General features: G+C 40.7%; 2 protein-coding genes across 8 annotated transcripts; one reads left to right on the top strand and one right to left on the bottom strand.

The window, feature by feature from the left end:
• Positions 1-274: 274 nt before the first annotated feature.
• Positions 275-6034, bottom strand: LOC125772088 (GTPase-GDP dissociation stimulator vimar). The gene is made up of 5 exons (XM_049443445.1): positions 5695-6034; positions 4176-5102; positions 3932-4105; positions 3646-3858; positions 275-3564 (listed from the first exon to the last, which is right to left on the bottom strand). Exons 1-5 carry the CDS (start codon positions 5702-5704, stop codon positions 3020-3022), a joined length of 1869 nt encoding a protein of 622 aa, XP_049299402.1. The 5' UTR covers positions 5705-6034; the 3' UTR covers positions 275-3019.
• A 366-nt stretch (positions 6035-6400) lies between these two features.
• LOC125771638 (protein transport protein Sec24A) lies at positions 6401-14189 on the top strand. 7 transcript variants are annotated; one of them, XM_049442444.1, is made up of 15 exons: positions 6401-6621; positions 8852-10678; positions 10751-10874; positions 11031-11157; positions 11245-11354; positions 11421-11652; positions 11730-11887; positions 11990-12063; positions 12135-12286; positions 12355-12608; positions 12684-13049; positions 13139-13344; positions 13427-13524; positions 13593-13731; positions 13811-14189. In XM_049442444.1, exons 2-15 carry the CDS (start codon positions 8880-8882, stop codon positions 13920-13922), a joined length of 3951 nt encoding a protein of 1316 aa, XP_049298401.1. In that variant the 5' UTR covers positions 6401-6621; positions 8852-8879; the 3' UTR covers positions 13923-14189. The 7 variants fall into 7 exon arrangements, with proteins under 7 accessions (XP_049298401.1, XP_049298407.1, XP_049298400.1 ...); XM_049442450.1 differs by having other exon boundaries at positions 6402-6536; positions 10751-10853; XM_049442443.1 differs by having other exon boundaries at positions 6402-6536.
• The last annotated feature ends 3218 nt before the right edge of the window (positions 14190-17407 follow it).

Genomic DNA, 17407 nt, shown 5'->3' with positions numbered 1-17407 from the left:
TCATTCACTTTGATTTGACTCACTAAAAAGAGTTGTAATTCTCATCTCTAGTTTCAACTCATGAGTTTCAAACATTTCGTTTCAACTCATTTTTGTTTCAACTCACTCGCACTCACTCGTTTTCCAGATCCAAGGAGGATCGAGGAGAACGAGGATCGAATATAAATGTTATAGATTTATTAAACTTCCTTTTTCAATAGATTTTTGGCCCTAAAGCGTACCGTTTTCATGCGTGATTTCTCATTATTTGTTATTAAATAAATTCCATAAAAAATGTAGTATTTTAAAAAATTTATTAAGCCGAAAAAGTTAGAAAATAAATTATTCATTAAGTAGGAAAGTGCTACAAAAAATGTGTGACAACCGACACACATACACACAAAACAAAACCGGAATCTCTTGCTCTCTCTCTCCTCATTCTTTTTCTCCTTCGTTTTATCAAACTTATTTCGCCATCGCTTAATTTAGTGCAAAAGGAAACATCACATAATTGTTTTGCATTTGTATGTATGTTTGATTATTATTTTTTTAACACTCGTATTGCCCTATTTTCATCACTGTTGTTTACTGACTATTTAAATGTGACGCCACTTGCACTGGCTTGTAATGCTGCTGAGGATGCCCGTTGTTTGTTCGACTGATTGGGCCTATGCTATGGGATTGATCGTTGATGTTATCATGCTTTAAACCGTATCCTGGCATTCACTATCACTAAACGACCATAATCATAATTCATATTTGATGCCAGCTACGCTATGGTTAACATCGCTGAAATGCGCTACATACCTTCATGTGTGTATATATTGTAACTTCATCTTTGAAGTCGAAGAACTCGGAAACGAATAAATTCACTGTTCACGGTGTATTATTTTGTTTGCTGAAGGAGAGAATTGTGAAAGAAAATGCTTGATCAATGTGCAAACTAACACGCACAAACACTTAGCGGAAGGTAGAAAGAAGTAGTTTCATTTCAACAGTTTTGGTTCCTGTTCTGTTTTGTTTTGTAGATTCTAACGTGTCGCTTGATTTTTCTGTTTTATTTCTCATACTACATTCGAACTTCAAACGTTATCATTATCTTAGATATTAATCGGAGTATTTTGGGCGTTGCTTAAGTCATTGAAAACATTGCTTACCATTTGCATTTTCTATCCGTAATCATTGTTTTGTTGGTTTTGTTTTGCAACAAATGTGTATGCTGTGTATCAAAGAGGTGGACCAAACTACTCAAACATGATGTATATATATCTATGTATATATATATTTTTTGTTATGCTCGTCATTTTCTGCATATACGCATTTTAACTTTTCGAGTTTCGAGGCGTTCTTCTGTCAGGTTAAGATAGTGTTGCAATGCAGTAAAATACTGTTGATATTTTTTCCCCTTTTTTTGTTATAAGAATAATCTTAAACCGTAAGACGCTAATATCTCTGCTAGCTTTAACGGGCTAAATATGTAAGCGCAGCGGCCATTCTCATTTCCAGCCTGACCAGTGACTCTACTATTACTAGTTTAAATATTAAGCGCACACGCAAGGTGGCGCATAAAAATATACTTCTATCTCTATGAAGGTGGAAGGAAGAGTGTTGGACTGTATAAACGGGTAGCGCTTACTATAGAGTATGGAAATGGGAAGGGTGAATTAGAATAGAGCAACTTTTTAAGCATATTTTCAATCATTTTGCATGTTTTGTAATTCTATGTGCATTCAATACGTTTCTCCTATCGCTTGGGGTGGAAGTTTTTGTTGTGTGTGTGTGTTTTTTTTTCTTGCCAAAGCGTTTCAACATTCCGCAAATAGCAGGTATTAAGTGATGGTGCATACACACACGGCGTTTCACCTTCCGGCGTAACGTGTGATTGATCGAGGTAATACCAGCTTTAAATATGATCTCTTATACACTACCAAACAAAACGCCTCCATCCGATGAATATTTGATGCCGTAATGTTTCCTTAAATAATGTTACAACTTCTGTTGCGGCTAAGCGACGTGTCACGGGGCGTTTTTTTTGGGTATCAACCTCTACAATCTGTTCCTACTTGTCTGTGCGTGATGCAACATGTACGAAAATGTTATCAATGTGCATTGTTTTGTTTATCCTTCCTTCATATTTTAAGAATCGCTTTTGCATCCTTTCGGCAAACAATCTCGCAGACGCTTATTTTATCATTGGTTAAGTTATTCTTTTCACCTTTCGTAAACCCCGGGGAAAATGCTGTGTTTTCTTTTCCCCAGTATGCCGTGTTAAGATTCTAAAATATTCCTTCTTAACATTATTCCGTGTTATGCTGTGTTTATGTAAATTAAAGCTTACACTGTAAATTGCTCTTGATAATGCGGCGCGCAATTATTGCAAACGGTGCACAGTAAAGGAAAATGCTACAAATACCTATAAGTTTACTCACTGAAAGTATGCTTCTGTTCGCAGTGTGACGTTCTATTGATTTCATGTCGATGGGTCAATCGAATGCGATGCGACATTACGCTACAAGTAAACGAAAACATGTTTACCCAATCCCAAAAAAGGTAAATTTTCTCCATTCTCCAGATTGTCACAAACGGTACAGAATGGATGAATTGATCGCATTCAGCCCAAAAACCGATCTTAACAAACGATCTATTCTATATTAACATACGCGTTTGGTGTATGTTGGTGTAAGTAAACGGCTATTGCTTCAATGTGTAAATCACGGAACCGGTTCGATAGTGAGGATGTTTTTTCTACACGAATCCCATTCGGACCGTTTTCCCCGCGGATAAGGACTATCCGGTTGACGTGATAAAATTAACTCTAGTACGAAAGGAAATAGCAATCACGATCAATAGAGATCGTCGACCGTCTACGCCAAAAAGAAGAGAAACTGATTCTTCACAACACAAAACTTTACTCTGGTTGAAACGACCACCATTTCAATGGGGCGGGTTGTTTGCGGCCGTAAGTAAAGCGAACGTTAATGGAAAGGAAACTGTTTAAATCCGCCATTTGCATGCCGGAGGATGTTTTACAACGATGCGTTCAAAGCGTACAGTACTCCACCAAACTGGGTATGGTTTTAAGCAGCTCGTTTATGTTATGTTCTTGTAGATGCGCCACCAACGCATCACTCGATGATTGCAACTGCTTTACGAACGCCTGCAGATTCTCAACCAACTCTTTCGTCATCGATTCACCGTTAAGCGTAATCTGTTCGGCAATTTTCGACCCAACACTGGCCTGTATCAGCAGTGCGTCCAGTGTGTTACTTTCGGTTGCTGTTTTGCTGTGATAAATTGTGGTCAAAATGCTCAGCGCAATCAGCGCTTCGTTTTGCATCACGAGATGTGTAGAGGCGAGCATACCGACCATACTAGCGACGGCACCCTCGATCGATACGAATTTTCGCAAACCGGTATCATCCATTGTTTGCTGCTCGGGATCCTTCTGGCGGTAGGCATGCTTAATCAACCAGGCCATCAATCGTAACGACTCACCGAGCACACCGGTAAATTCGGACGTTTGACTCCAGTGAACTAATTGTTTGACTAGCTTTTCGTTTTGCAATAGTTCCGATGCAAGTTTTTCTGCCGAAAAAAAAACAATATAAATTAAAACATTAGGCAGATTGCAAGTAGAAAACATAAACAGCAAAACGAAAAACTAACCTTGTCCATCGATGGTCATACGTAATGTGCCGAGCAGTTTGAACACTACTGGCGCTTGGTGTATTTCCAGCATTGGCAAAATAATGTCCACCAAACCTGCCTCTATAACGGCGGCCTTGTTCGGTTTCGGTATTACCAAGTTCTTTAGCGTACTTAGCAGCGCGTGCTGCAACGTCATCTGATGCTCGGTTCCATTGTTTTTCGCCAAGATTGCTGCAAAATTTTAAAGGTGAAAAAATTACTACACCAAAGTACAACCATACCGTATCGTCTATTGGGCACTTACATAGCAGTTTGTGCATTATTTTTTTCTCCACCATATGAATACAGTGACTGTCCGTTCGAGCAAAATTGCCAAGGGCAAGCACGCCGGTAGTTAGCAGCTCGACATCGTACGAATCGAGCCAATCTTCCATGCATTTCAGTAACGGTGTTGAGTAGAGATAATGCATCGATTTATCTGCAAGTAATAGTAAAGAATATGATAGTAAATTAGGAACTAAAAAGCGACACAATAAAAGCGCTCTTACCTCCCGTCAGTATGAGAACAATTAAATCGCATGCCAGTTTCATCAGTACGCGCGCCTCGTCCGTGTTGGCAAACGTTTTGTACTTTTCCAACAACTGGTAGATCGTTTCACAGAGACCTTCTTCCGCGAGCAGCAGCTTCACATCGTCGTTTTGTGCTTCGTAGTGTAGCAAAGCGAGACACGACTCGGCAATATCCGGGTTGGTACATTTGGCCAATATCTTTGCAATCGTTTTGTTCAGCGAAGGTGCAAAGTATAGATCGCTTATCTGCTCGGTTAAGATGCTTAGCGGGGGCAAAATGCTTAACAGCAGCTCCTCATGCTGATCAACGTCCGTCAAACAGCGGGTCAGTATCTTTTCCAGCTTGTCAATCAACTTCAGCTCGACTGCCCGTTCCGCAATCTCGTCACTGCCCAGGAGGTAGTTCGAAATAAGCCCACACCGTACGCGCACGAACTGATCGCGATCCTCATCGTCGGTGTTTACATCGTAATCGAGCAGCGCAAAGATGTGTTTATCCGCACCCAGCTCCTTAATAATGTTCCGTGCATCATCGTTTGCGTAGCAAATGTTGCCCAACGCGCGGCAAATTTGTGTGGCCAGCTCGAGCGATGCATCTTTTGCGGTGCTTTCCTTTGCGCTGGCCGGAATTTGTAGCAATTCCGTCAGCCGCCGTATAACGTCCTCCCTGGTGAACTTGGTTCGCTGGTTTTCGGTTTTTGCCACCTCGGCAATGCAACGGGCCACCTGTATCTGCACACTCACATTATCGAGCTGCAGCAGCTCGAGCAAATCGTTCTTAATGTCGTATTTATCACAGAGGTTCGTTTCCGCGTCGGAAATTTGCTTCAGCAGGGGTAGGGCACGTTCTGAACTTTTTTCCAACGTTGCATTCTTCAATCCGGCGATGATTTCATCCATTTCAGCTGTTAAAAGTGCGGAGAAGAATAGGAAACATTTCAATAATGTGGCATTGAAATTTCAATTAAAGAAAAGGAGCAAAAATGGACATTTTTGAAAGGTATCTAGCAACGCGAAGAATTCTTGGCGCACTTTGCAATGGGTGAAGAGCAACAGGAAGCACGGAATTTAATTTTATTTTCATTCTTGCCAGATGTGCATTCAATTACTCCGTACATTCCTTGCAGCGCATTTTGTTCGTACAGTAATGGTGTTTTATTTACGCCACAGATACCGTTCGGGTTGGTGCCTTTTATTTCACTGCACCACGAAACAATGCTGCAACCGCAAATGTAAACACTGCGCCGCACACATAGACTTCTGACGCCCTTCGGTTCAATGCGTTTAATGATAAAAATAACATCAACTCTCGATTAAAACGGGAGTCTGTTTTCGCCTTCCAGCAAACACCTTGACTAAGGTGGGCCAAATATAAATTGTGGGACAGTAGGATTTCGATTCGAAAAATTCCTTTTCACGTATATGCATTCCATTCGCTCCGTTTATCGATCGGGAATCAAACGGGGTGCTTGCTACGGATGCTTGCGTTGGCGTTACCTTCCATCATGATGTTAGCCGGATCCGATAGCGTGTGTGGTTTGCGAAGTGGTAAACGGTAGGTACTGTGCGCAAAATCCAGGTTTCAATGCATTTAGAACTATTACACGCGGTAGCTTTGAACGCCACAATGCAATTGGTACACTTTTTACACACTTAATATTCGCCGTTCGGAAGGAGTAATGTAAAAATTGCTCTTCTTTCCACTTTTGCTTCCAAGTCCGAGTTTAATTAAAAACATTCTAACCAAAGTCAAACGGCGCAGCCCAAGCAACGGCTTTGACATTTGGCAGTGAAGTGCGCGAAGAGGATGTGGTCTCTTACAAAGCAATTTGACATAAATTTTAAAAATAACGCAGCGCAAAAAGATTGACGTTAATCCGAGAGAAGATAGTGTAGAGTTATTTAAAAAATTGCATTTATTAAATTTCAAAGCTAGTGCAATTCAAAGGCAGACCAAAAGTTGATTTGATTGTGCTTTGGAAAACATATGAAAATTCTTAATAGGTTTTTCGTTCTGTTTTTCTGTTCTGTTTTTTTCTAGAAAAATTTGAATAATTTATGATTTATCATACGAATGTGTTCGGATAACCACGGATAAACCATTTTTCACTGTAACGAACAAGTTTTTGTTCAAAATTAGTTAGTTACTTGGGAACCAGAGAAATTTGACATGTATGACAACTTCAAACGGTGGGCCACGTAACATAGCTGTCAAACACCACTTTCGCATCTTTTCCTCCTTCGCTCAGTTCGGATTTCGGTGGTGCATATTTTTCTTTGATTGTGGCCAAGTTGTGGATAGTCTTCATCGAAATCATTCGCCACGTTAGCTAATAAACGTAAGCATTCTTGCCTTTCGTAAATTGTGCACCTTTGCGTAAAGAATTTTACGCTACAAACACGCGCTGCGGAATATTGCAAACGGTGAGAGGGTGAAGTGCGTGTATGTACGAATTGGTGGTCCCTGTGCGCTTGGTGGAGTGGTGTGTGCCTTTTTGATTGGCAATGTAAAATGATTACGAAAATGAGCTCGCGGGTTCACTGATGAGTTGGAAGTTGTGTTGCGTCTGGCTAAGGGTGTAGGATTTTGCACGAAACAACGGTATATCAGCGCTTATACTTATTGTGCGTATTACGAAATGGTTTGCTGTTAATGGAACAGTTTCGTCTGGTTGCCAAAGTGCCAAATTGAAGAAAGGGGTTGTAGTAAAAGAAAGAAAACACCCCTAGAATTGCCCCCATACGAATTATGGTATAGTTCATTGATTGAGTAGGCCATTCATTACCTATGCAGTGGTTCGTTTCAGGAGTCGGGGGATGATTTGTATTTTAATCGTGTGCAAAAGTGTGTTTGTGTATGCATATATTCAATGTTAATGTGTTTAAACGAAAGGAATTCCCGCATATAGCTTGGAGCTGTCTCTGCTATTCCTTGAATGAAATTGATGTCCTCGAGCTCGAGTGAATTCGTAATCCCATTGGCTTTCCCATCGGCCTTCGTCGCATGCTGCTGGTGGTAGTGGCTGTGTGTGTGTGTTGTGCTTGTGTATGTGTGCAACATAAAGGAAGCATATTTTCTTCTGCTATGGTACAAAGTGGGTCATTAACATCGTAGAAGGACGCCCGTTATGGATCGAATGAATGATCGATGTGTGTTGTGTTGCATTGTTTCCATTGTTTGTCCTCCGTACGCACAGCAAGTGAATGTTCCGGAGTTCCGTTTCCACTGGCCAGAAGATTTCGTTTTTCGAATGTCACACGAAATGATTGTGCTACAATTAATTAAAATAGTTACTGTTACTGGGTGAAACTCTGCTAACTTTATGACACGGAAATTGGAGATAGTTTGTTGCAAGATCGCATTCCATCTACGTTGCATATTGACGTGTAATCACGATCGTGCGTCATCATCGTCAGTGAATCAGCTATTAATTTTTAGGGGTCTTTTTCCCTTCCTTGGCTGTAGTGAAACTTGATTTGGTTGCTTCATTTTCTTTTTTTTCTGTTATAATTCATTGCAGAAAGTTAATTCTGCGTCGCCATGAGTTTGCTAACGAACCATTTTTATCATTGCATCTCGCTTATCTTGATGTGTGTCAAGTGCTTGAAAGGATTTTATTTCACCTACAGTGGAAATAGAAAGAAGTAGAGATCATTGCTATTTTTTTCCTTAATAAACTGAAATACAGTAAATATTAAGAAGAGCTGTGTGTACAGTAAAGTATTTTACTATTAGAACATTGATATATCTACTTTAACTTATCTTTGAAGGTCTTGTGTAATTTTACGTGACATTTAAACGGTTGGAAACTAGATTGCTTTTGGAAGTACACTATCCAAGCACGTGGCCAAGCATGTGCCGCTCGACACGAAGACCAAGTACATCAATGATACTCTAGGAGCTAAGCTAGAATGGAATTGCATTGCAATAAAAGGTTTTTTTTTCTACCATATGTACTCCTCAATCGTACCATGATAAGGCAAGATCGCTTTGCCTATTTTAATACGCATTTTCGGAAACACCGTGTCATTGTAAACAGTGTTCGTCGACGTTCTCTCGTTCAAGTTTACGCGGGTTGAAGGAAGTTCATTTAAACGCATCCCCTTGAACCATCGCAGTAACCATGGCACTTTATCTGCAGCGAGGGTTAGAAATATCGCGGAATAAGTAGTATATTTGCCTTCTTTCGCTGTAGTAGTGAAGCATCTCTTTCCACATACAAAAAAAAACAGTATGGAACAACATTTCACGATGCACAGTGACTTTTTGTCGGTGTGTTTGTAAGTGTGCTAGACTTTAAAATATTGCTATTGAACTTGTAATTGGCAGCGCACGTGTGTTATTCATTGTTGGAATGCGACTGGTTTTTTTTTGCACGTTTTTCCTTCCTACGTGCAGCGTTGTAAACGATCTGTTTATATTGAAGGTAATCAGCAACGAAGCAATGACGTGTCAATGGTGTGAGAGGGAGATCCGTAAGATTTACGAATACGTCGGCTAATGGTAATGCCTTAAAGTCAATAGAAAGATCTTTCTACTGGGGAAGAAAGTGTTTCATTGGCTAAATAATAAACAAAAACTTTGTTATCTAAAGTATTACACCTAAGTGAAATGAAACAGCTGAAACATTGTTGTGTTTTTTTTTGGTTTTAGGTAACAGTAAAACGCCTCTTACATCTGGATGATGTCTTATCCACCACAATATTATGGAATGCCAAATGGTTTCCCACACACTTCCAATGGCCAAAATCAGCAGCATCAGTTTCCACAACAGCAGCAGCAGCAGCAAAGCCAAGATCAGCAACATTATACGAGTCGACCTGGAGACGCAGCTAATCCACCCAAGGGGGGACCGATGCTGCCCAACGGACCTCCACCGGGAGCGATAGTAAATAGTCAACCAATCGTAGCCCAACCAATGAATGTTGTTTCGGGGTCGCAACCACCCAAAGCACATCCACCCATGCCGTCGCAGGAAGCCATGCCGTCGCAGATACAGCAAAACAGCAATTGGATGCAAAATTGGGCAGCTACCAATGGGAACAGTACCACCTCGTCACGTACATCTTCCCCAGCTTTGTTGGGAAGCAATGGTATGCCACCGACGGCCGGTACTACCAAGGCAGCTTCCCACCCGTCCGAGACAGTACGGGGTTACAGTAACAACAACAACAACAACAATCTTCCGCCGATGGCATCTAGTCAAAGTCAAGCACCACCGGTCGTGTCACAGCAAAGTGGATCGGCCACTGCTGGTTATAACGTTAGTCCGAACAATAATTGGTCCAGCGGGAACAAGCTGAATGCGGGTGGTGTTAATCTCGTTAATACACCACCAAAAAGTGCATCGGGTATGTCGACGCCCCTGAACGCGTCTACGCCCACCCTTACCGGTCCGACCGTACTGAGCGGACAGCAGCAAGCTATGCAAAAGTTAACGAACAGCGTACAGGATCTGAGCATTCAGCGGCCATCAGGTATCGGTGGTGTGCCGCAACCCACTGGCACTGTAACGCATCAACAGAACTTCCAGCAAACACCGATGACTAATGGCAACGGTGTGCAGACAGGGGCAAATGTTGCGTCGAATGTTTCCTCGCAAATGGGAATGAATCATCGGCCATATGGTCATTTACCGTCTGCTTTGAATCAACAATATCAAACACCTCAACAGCAACAAGCGCAACCGCTTCATCAACCGCAGCAACAACAGCAACATACTGTTCCATCTTCGATGTCCCAAGGTCCACCACCATCGATGACGAATGGACCAGGCAATAATGCATTTCAAACTGTTGGCGCCGGTTTAGTAACATCACAACAACCGCAACAACAACTACAAACTGCTCCTTCCCAAGGACCACCACCCTCAAAAGGACCGACCAGCATCAATCAAACGATTAACGCTGGTTTGGTAACATCACAACAACATCCAGCCGCAACAGTAAATGCTCCACCAACAACAGCAGCACCGTTGCTAGGAAACGTACCCAACGCAGGACAACCGCTTATGAAAAGGCCAATGTATCCGCCGGCATCAAATTTGCCACCATTAGGAGCGACCGTTGGTCAAGGTCAGCCTCAGAATGCTTACGGTGGTATGCCGCAACAACCCGGTGTTCCGATGCAGTCACATCCCCAACAACAACAACAGCAACAGTATCAGCAACAGCAACAACAGCAACAACAACAGCAACAGTATCAGCAACAACAGCAACAACAACTGCATCAGCTTCAGCAGCAACAAATGCATCAACAGCATCGTCAACCGTACGAGCAGAATAAATATCCGGCCGGTAACGATGGCGGTGGCGGTGGCTACTATCAGCGTAACGTTGTGCGCAGCGGGTTTGATAGATTGTGGGGTACGAATACGATAGATCTGCTGCAAAATCGAAACGTTTTACCCACCGATCGTGTTACACCACCACCAATACATCTGGTCAATCCACTCCATGGTTCGGTCAATTGTAATCCGGAGTAAGTAAATTCGTTTTTTTTTTCGTTGTTGTCTTGTTTATGTTTTAATTGTTTTACATTTGCTTTTTACAGTATATTCCGTTGCACGCTGAACAAAATACCGGAATCGTTATCGTTGCTGAATAAATCACGTCTGCCGTTAGGATTGTTAATTCATCCGTTCCGAGACTTAAATGTAAGAAATTGTACAGAAGAGGCAAGTAGTAGTATAGCTCAAGAATTAACCCGTTTTTTTTGTTTTGTTGTTAAAAAAAGCCTTAGTACAAAAATCAATTTACTAATATTAATGTTTTAAAAAAACCGTACCTTAACGGTGAATGGTGGATAGAAAGTAATGTTTGTTTCCCTTCAGAACTTGCCGGTCATATCGTGTAATGCAATTGTGCGCTGCAAAACTTGCCGAACGTACATCAATCCGTTCGTGTTTTTTACGGATAGTAAAAAGTGGCAATGCAATCTTTGCTATCGCACTAACGAACGTATGTATTCGTTTTCTACGATTGTTTTTTGCGTTTTTGACAGTGATAATATTAAGCTTTTGTTTTGTGTAAAATCTCGTCTTACAGTACCGGAAGAGTTCCAGTACGATCCGGTTACGAAAACCTTCGGTGATCCAACCAGAAGGCCTGAGATCAAATCCAGCACGATCGAATTTATTGCTCCAGCAGAATATATGGTAAGAACTAAATGCTAAAAAGGCGGAATGTTTACTAATGTTGAACGATGTTTTATTTTCTTTTAGTTGCGTCCACCACAACCGGCAATCTATCTGTTCCTGTTGGACGTATCGTCGCTAGCTCAACAGTCGGGCTATCTGTATACGGTTTGCAACACCCTGATGGAACATTTGGAAAATCTTCCCGGTGATGCCCGTACACAGGTCGGTTTCATTGCGTACAACAGTGCGATCCATTTCTACAACATTTCCGAACAATACAATCAACCGCATGAGGTGACGGTTTTGGACGTTGAAGGTAAACATTTTCTCTCCGCTTTTTTGTTCATTTGTTTCTTTATATTAAACCTCGGGTTTTCCTCTTTTGATTTGCAGACGTTTTTCTTCCGTATCCGGACAATCTGCTAGTGAATTTGAAGGAGTGTAAAGAAATGATCATGCAGCTGTTAAAGCAGTTGCCGAAGCGGTTCGAACACACGCATGACACGCACAGTGCACTGGGGGCGGCTTTGCAAGTTGCATATAAGCTTATGGTAAGTTCTTTTTTACATTCACAAAACTGCTTGCCGTATAACAAATTTAAAAGTTGTTGCAATAAATGTTAATTATCATCTTTATTGGATTTCTTTTAATAGAGTGCCTCCGGTGGACGTGTTACGGTGTTTCAAACGTGCTTACCAAACTATGGTCCAGGAGCTTTGCAATCAAGGTAATGGCTAGCGGTTTATAGCAGTAAAGGATGTGTTTCGAAAAACAATAATAAAAAAAAAATATTTGCAGAGAAAATCCAAACAATCGCTCGTCGAAAGAGGTGGCCCATTTAGGACCGGCTACCGATTTCTACAAACGTCTTGCATTGGAGTGCTCTGGTCAGCAGATTGCTGTGGATTTATTTTTACTAAATAGTCAATACTGTGATTTAGCCACTATTTGTAAGTACAGCAAACAATCATTTCCCATTGCCACCCATCACCATGAAAAACAATTTTGTTCTTTACAGCTGGCATTAGTAAATTTAGTGGTGGATGCATGCATCATATACCGCTGTACAGTGAATCCAAACCGCAGCTAGTGAAAACGCTACGCAAATCTTTGGAGCGTTACCTGACGCGCAAGATCGGGTTTGAGGCAGTTATGCGTGTACGGTGCACGCGCGGTTTGACAATACACACATTCCACGGTAATTTCTTCGTCCGCTCGACGGATTTGTTGTCCTTGCCAAATGTTAATCCTGACGCCGGCTTTGGAATGCAGGTAAGGTGTAATGAGTGAGCTGAGGTCGTTACTATTGAGCCACACACTCACACGGAACCAATCACTTCGTTTCAGATAACGTACGAAGAAAGTTTGACCAAAGTTAAGACGGTTTGCTTCCAAGCGGCACTGCTCTATACGAGCAGCAAAGCCGAACGGCGCATCCGTGTCCACACACTTTGCATACCGGTTACGGAAAGCTTGTCCGAGGTGATGTACTCAGCCGACCCGCAGTGCATAGTGGGTCTACTCTCGAAGATGGCCGTCGACCGTTCGGTTACCTCAAGCCTGTCAGATGCCAGAGATGCCTTTGTTAATGCAACCGTCGATATAATTAGCGCGTTTAGGCTAGTGCAAAATCTGGCACAAACTTCAAGCAAATTAGTCGTTCCAGAAAATCTGAAACTGTTGCCTTTGTACATTTTGGCTATGTTAAAGCATGTAAGTTTTTCAATAGTTAAATGTAGTAAGACGGAAAATTTGAAGTCTTCCTAATTTGGACACGTTTGTTTTTTTGGTTTATTTTGCAGCCCGCTTTCCGTACCGGTACCAGCACCCGATTAGACGATCGTGTATTTGCTATGAGTGAAATGAAATCGCTTCCGTTGGATCAGCTTATACGTTACATCTATCCGGATTTCTATCTATTAGATTGTTTGTTCGTGTCCGGCAGCAACGGATACGTTGACGATGGGCATAAACTGGAACCCATCCGGTTGCAGCTATCAGCGGAAAAGTAAATATTAACCGTGCCTTGTTGCTGTGGGCCATTTTGGGTAAAACATTTCCTTTTGCACTCGTTTTCTCTCTCTCTTTAGGCTAGATTCGCGATCAATGTTTTTGCTCGATTGTGGTCCGTTCATGTATATTTATATTGGTTCTAATGTGGCATCTAGCATCATACAGGATATTTTAGGTAGGTGAAGTATGAAGAGAAGAAAACGCATCATATAAAATATTAATTTATTTCCCGTTTTATTGCAGGATACAATTCAGTTGCCGAAATACCGGATTTCTGCATTGAGCTACCCAGCCGTAAGACGAAAGCAAGCGAAGCTCTATTAACTTTCTTGGAAAGCATTGATGACGAAAAACCGTACGCCTCTTATGTGCAAGTTATTCGGTAAGTGAATGAAAATACCTTTTTTTTAAGTTTCTACTTTACATTTAACATGTGTGTTTTTTTTTTGGTTTTGTTTCAGTGATACTAGCCAATTCCGATCGGTGATGATTGAAAAGTTCGTAGATGATCGCAATCCAAATTCACTGTCGTACTATGAGTTTTTGCAACATTTAGGTGCACAGGTAAAGTAAAAAAATAAAAAGAAAACCCTTGGTTTTCGAATGAAAATAAGGGGAAAGCGGAGCTGTTAAAATACCCTGGGAAAATGTTGAAAGATAAAGCTAATTTGCTGAACAAAACAGTCACCCACTAGTACGTGTATGTATTATAGCATACTAATGCTGAAAGTACTCCAAACGCATCGTGATGTAAAACGGCAACAAAATGTTTGTTTACCCACTAACACAGTTCTTTGTTCTATCGTTATAACGGGGTTGCGAACGATTTTTAAAACACAGCCGCATATGTCGAAACATTAACAATTCGAACTTTAAATCGAGCTAGTAGCATGAGTGTATGTCTCTTTGTGTGTCTGTCCTAGGGGCGTGCCGCTTTAGTGTAGGTTGTACTATAATCCTAACAAAAAGAAAACGGTTTTGTGGTTGAAATAGTGTGCACTGTTAGCAAATTATAAACAATGGAACAACAATGGAAAACAAGCAAGATGAGGGACGGGGACAAGTGTGAGTGCAAGTTTAGCGGCGTAAAACACATTGTCCCGTCGGCAATTATGAGTAGCTAGTGTGGCAAGTATGATATATTAGTTTTAATTTAGGAAACAAATAATAAATAAACGAATTATCCGATTAATGAATGGGCGTACACCAACGAACCAAAAAACCGATTGTTATATGCAAAACCAATGTTTAGCAATGTTTGGCGGACAGAAGACAGAACGCAGCAGCGGATACGAGCAGTTTGTGTTTTTTTTCTCTTCCTCTCTCGCATAGATAATTACAGGAACGTTTTCCTAACACTAGACAATTTATTCGAATCAGCACCTTCATTCGTTGAGCTAAATCGAGCTGTATGAAATCGTGCGAGAAATGATGCTAGACAACTTTTACAATTTGATATATCTGAAAATAGCCAGTGTCGAACGTTTGTATAATGGTAGTAGATGAACTGTGTGAAAACAGGCAAATTTTTCCAAATCACAGATATAAATCGAAAGTAATAGGTTATTCGTTGTACTGTTTACTGTTCTGGTTTTTCTTTTATATGGCGTAAGAACCGCTTTTGACTCTTTGACCCTTTCGGTTGGCTTACGGTATGTGTGTAAATTACATGTAGCCAGAAAAGATTTACCGATGGGGAAGTGTCGTTCGTTTAAGTCTTCATTTCATCCCCAGAACAGGTGTGTTGTTAAAGCGTGAAATTATCAACTCGACCTTTAGGGGCCCGGGAAACTAGCGACCCCAGCTGTGGGTTGAGTTGCAAACTTTAGAAAGTTTTGCAAAGGCACATATAATGTGCACATTTTTGCATTATTTAGCCGTATATTTACCACTTCATAAGTTATTCGATGAACGTTTCACGTGTGAGCTGTTGAATATGGGCCGAGTTCGAGGTTATATAGATGGAAAGGCAAACGAATATCTAGTTGTGTACTCTTTTTTAGTTTCTTATGCGTTTATTGTTGTTTAATTTGTGTTTTTCGTTCGGTTTAGCCGTCCAGTTTGAGATATAATGCAGAGAAAACAGCACAGGAACATCCTTGAAAATTACATTGAAAATGTAAACTGAAGCGAATAAAGTTCGCAAGAGGGGGGGGGGGGGGGGAGAAGGTTCAAGGCATAGGCTATCGTAAAGGAGAATATATGTAGTACGGGGATAGCTGGAGCATTTGGTGTATTGTATATCTTTATCACGTAAGGCTTATAAATTTGAGATAAAATATCGATCATCGCATCTTTTCGGGATATTGAGAGATTTCGTCTTATTTCGTTAAAATATTGAGAACAATTGATGAATTTGTATTATGAACCTTACGATTTTCCGAATTTGAAATGAAATAATATTCTTCGAACCCTTTAAAATGTTAAATTTGTTGTTGCACTTAATGTTTTTAATATTTAAATCAAGAACGCCTTACATAAGTCATGAAAGAATCAGGAACTCCATAATGTCACTCACTCGGAGATGATTCAGCTTAGCGAATAACCATCACTTATCAAATACATCTTAATAACTGTCTAAAAGAAGGTTGTTTTTAATGAATCTTTTGAGAAGAGTCAATCATGTAAATCACCATCAATGAAGAGTCGAATCATGACTTGATTCTCAAAAGATTTATTTTTACGTTGTATCTGAACTATTAACACTACTGTTAGCATTTGATTGCAAAGAATTTGATGTTATTGAATGTGTATACATTGTTTGATTGCAGAATCTAAACAATAAAATTGTGTCAAATCATGAATCTTTTAGTATCTGCAAAGGTCCACGATTCTTCGTAATAGAGATGAAAAAAGATTCACCGAACATGAATCGAAATGGCTGTTCATTCTAATGTCTAATTTCTTTCCAAGGCACAGAAAGGAAAACAGACAATCGATGGTACCGCAAATACGTCGTAGAATTTTATATCCAAGAGTAATGCAGATCAAAGTGCAATCAGTAAAATGGATCAGAAGCGCTGTGATAATGGAACGACATTGAATGAAACCGGGACTAGGGACTCGACTATAGAAATAATTCGATGAAACGAATTCACTTGTAGAACGGTACGAACAGCATCGGAACCAATTTGTTGAGCTGGTGGAATATTTGTTGGATAACAACGATGTACCCCGGTCCGGCGATATCCATAATATCTACATTTTAAGTGGTTTATTTGATTACCACAGCGGTGGTGGCACCGTGGAACGACCAATTACGGTGTGCGGTGCATGCCCAGAGATTAATTAACACCTGTTGCTTACAGTAAGGATTACCACAGCTAGGCGAGACACGATGGTAGATAGTTCCGTTTGCACTGTTTGCAAAATAACGAACCTTATGATTAACGATATCGGGGATCGAATTTCGATTCTTGCGAGCGTGTACGACAATGGTAAAAACTGACCTCGAAATGGTTGAGTTGTGAAACTATGATGTAACACGATGCCTATCGGAAAGGAAATTAAACATCGTTTTTCATGTTCTCCTTGGTTAGAACAGAGTAATTACTCAAAAGTTAAGTTTAAATTATTATCTTTCCTTACCATTATTATGAAGAACAAAAAGTGTTTTGTTTTAAAAATACCATTCCATTAATTGTAGATCAAAATGCTAATATTCTTGCTCAATGCTTTCACAGCAAAGCATGATGCTCTTCTATCTACTTATTTCCCCTCATGTTTTTTTTTTGGAACGGTATGATAATTTATGACCCTTTATCAAATATTCATCGGCATGCACGAGCCATTAATAATCACGGTGATTATCGTGCCACTTAGTGATGTCAACTTCACCGTACACCGAGCGAAACTCTGTAGCCGAAGTCTACTCGCTTAAATACCAGAATAAATTGGACATTGATTTTGGGGCAGAACACCATCGTGTCACAACAGTGTTCTGGTGAGGTCAGGGAACTTCACGGAATATATTGCTTGCTGTCGTTAGCCCCGGTAGTCGCTTAGCCGGCTGGTAATTTGCATGAAGTTATTGCTGTCCCGAGTAACAGCCTGAAGCC

This window comes from Anopheles funestus, chromosome 3RL (genome assembly GCF_943734845.2).
Source record: "Anopheles funestus chromosome 3RL, idAnoFuneDA-416_04, whole genome shotgun sequence".
In the NCBI taxonomy this organism is placed as follows: Eukaryota; Metazoa; Arthropoda; class Insecta; order Diptera; family Culicidae; genus Anopheles; species Anopheles funestus.
The sequence above is the reverse complement of the archived record's forward strand: the minus strand, read 5'-3'. Positions and strand labels throughout refer to the sequence as shown.

Excerpts from the sequence above, each read along its gene's own strand:
- LOC125772088 (XM_049443445.1), bottom strand. Across the intron at positions 4,106-4,175 it reads TGTTCTCATACTGACGGGAG|ATAAATCGATGCATTATCTC; the intron begins GTAAGAGCGCTT and ends TATTACTTGCAG. Across the intron at positions 3,859-3,931 it reads AATAATGCACAAACTGCTAT|CAATCTTGGCGAAAAACAAT; the intron begins GTAAGTGCCCAA and ends AAAATTTTGCAG.
- LOC125771638 (XM_049442444.1), top strand. The coding sequence starts at position 8,880 with ATGATGTCTTATCCACCACAATATTATGGAATGCCAAATGGTTTCCCA. Across the intron at positions 10,875-11,030 it reads TAAGAAATTGTACAGAAGAG|AACTTGCCGGTCATATCGTG; the intron begins GCAAGTAGTAGT and ends GTTTCCCTTCAG. Across the intron at positions 12,287-12,354 it reads CTGTGATTTAGCCACTATTT|CTGGCATTAGTAAATTTAGT; the intron begins GTAAGTACAGCA and ends TGTTCTTTACAG.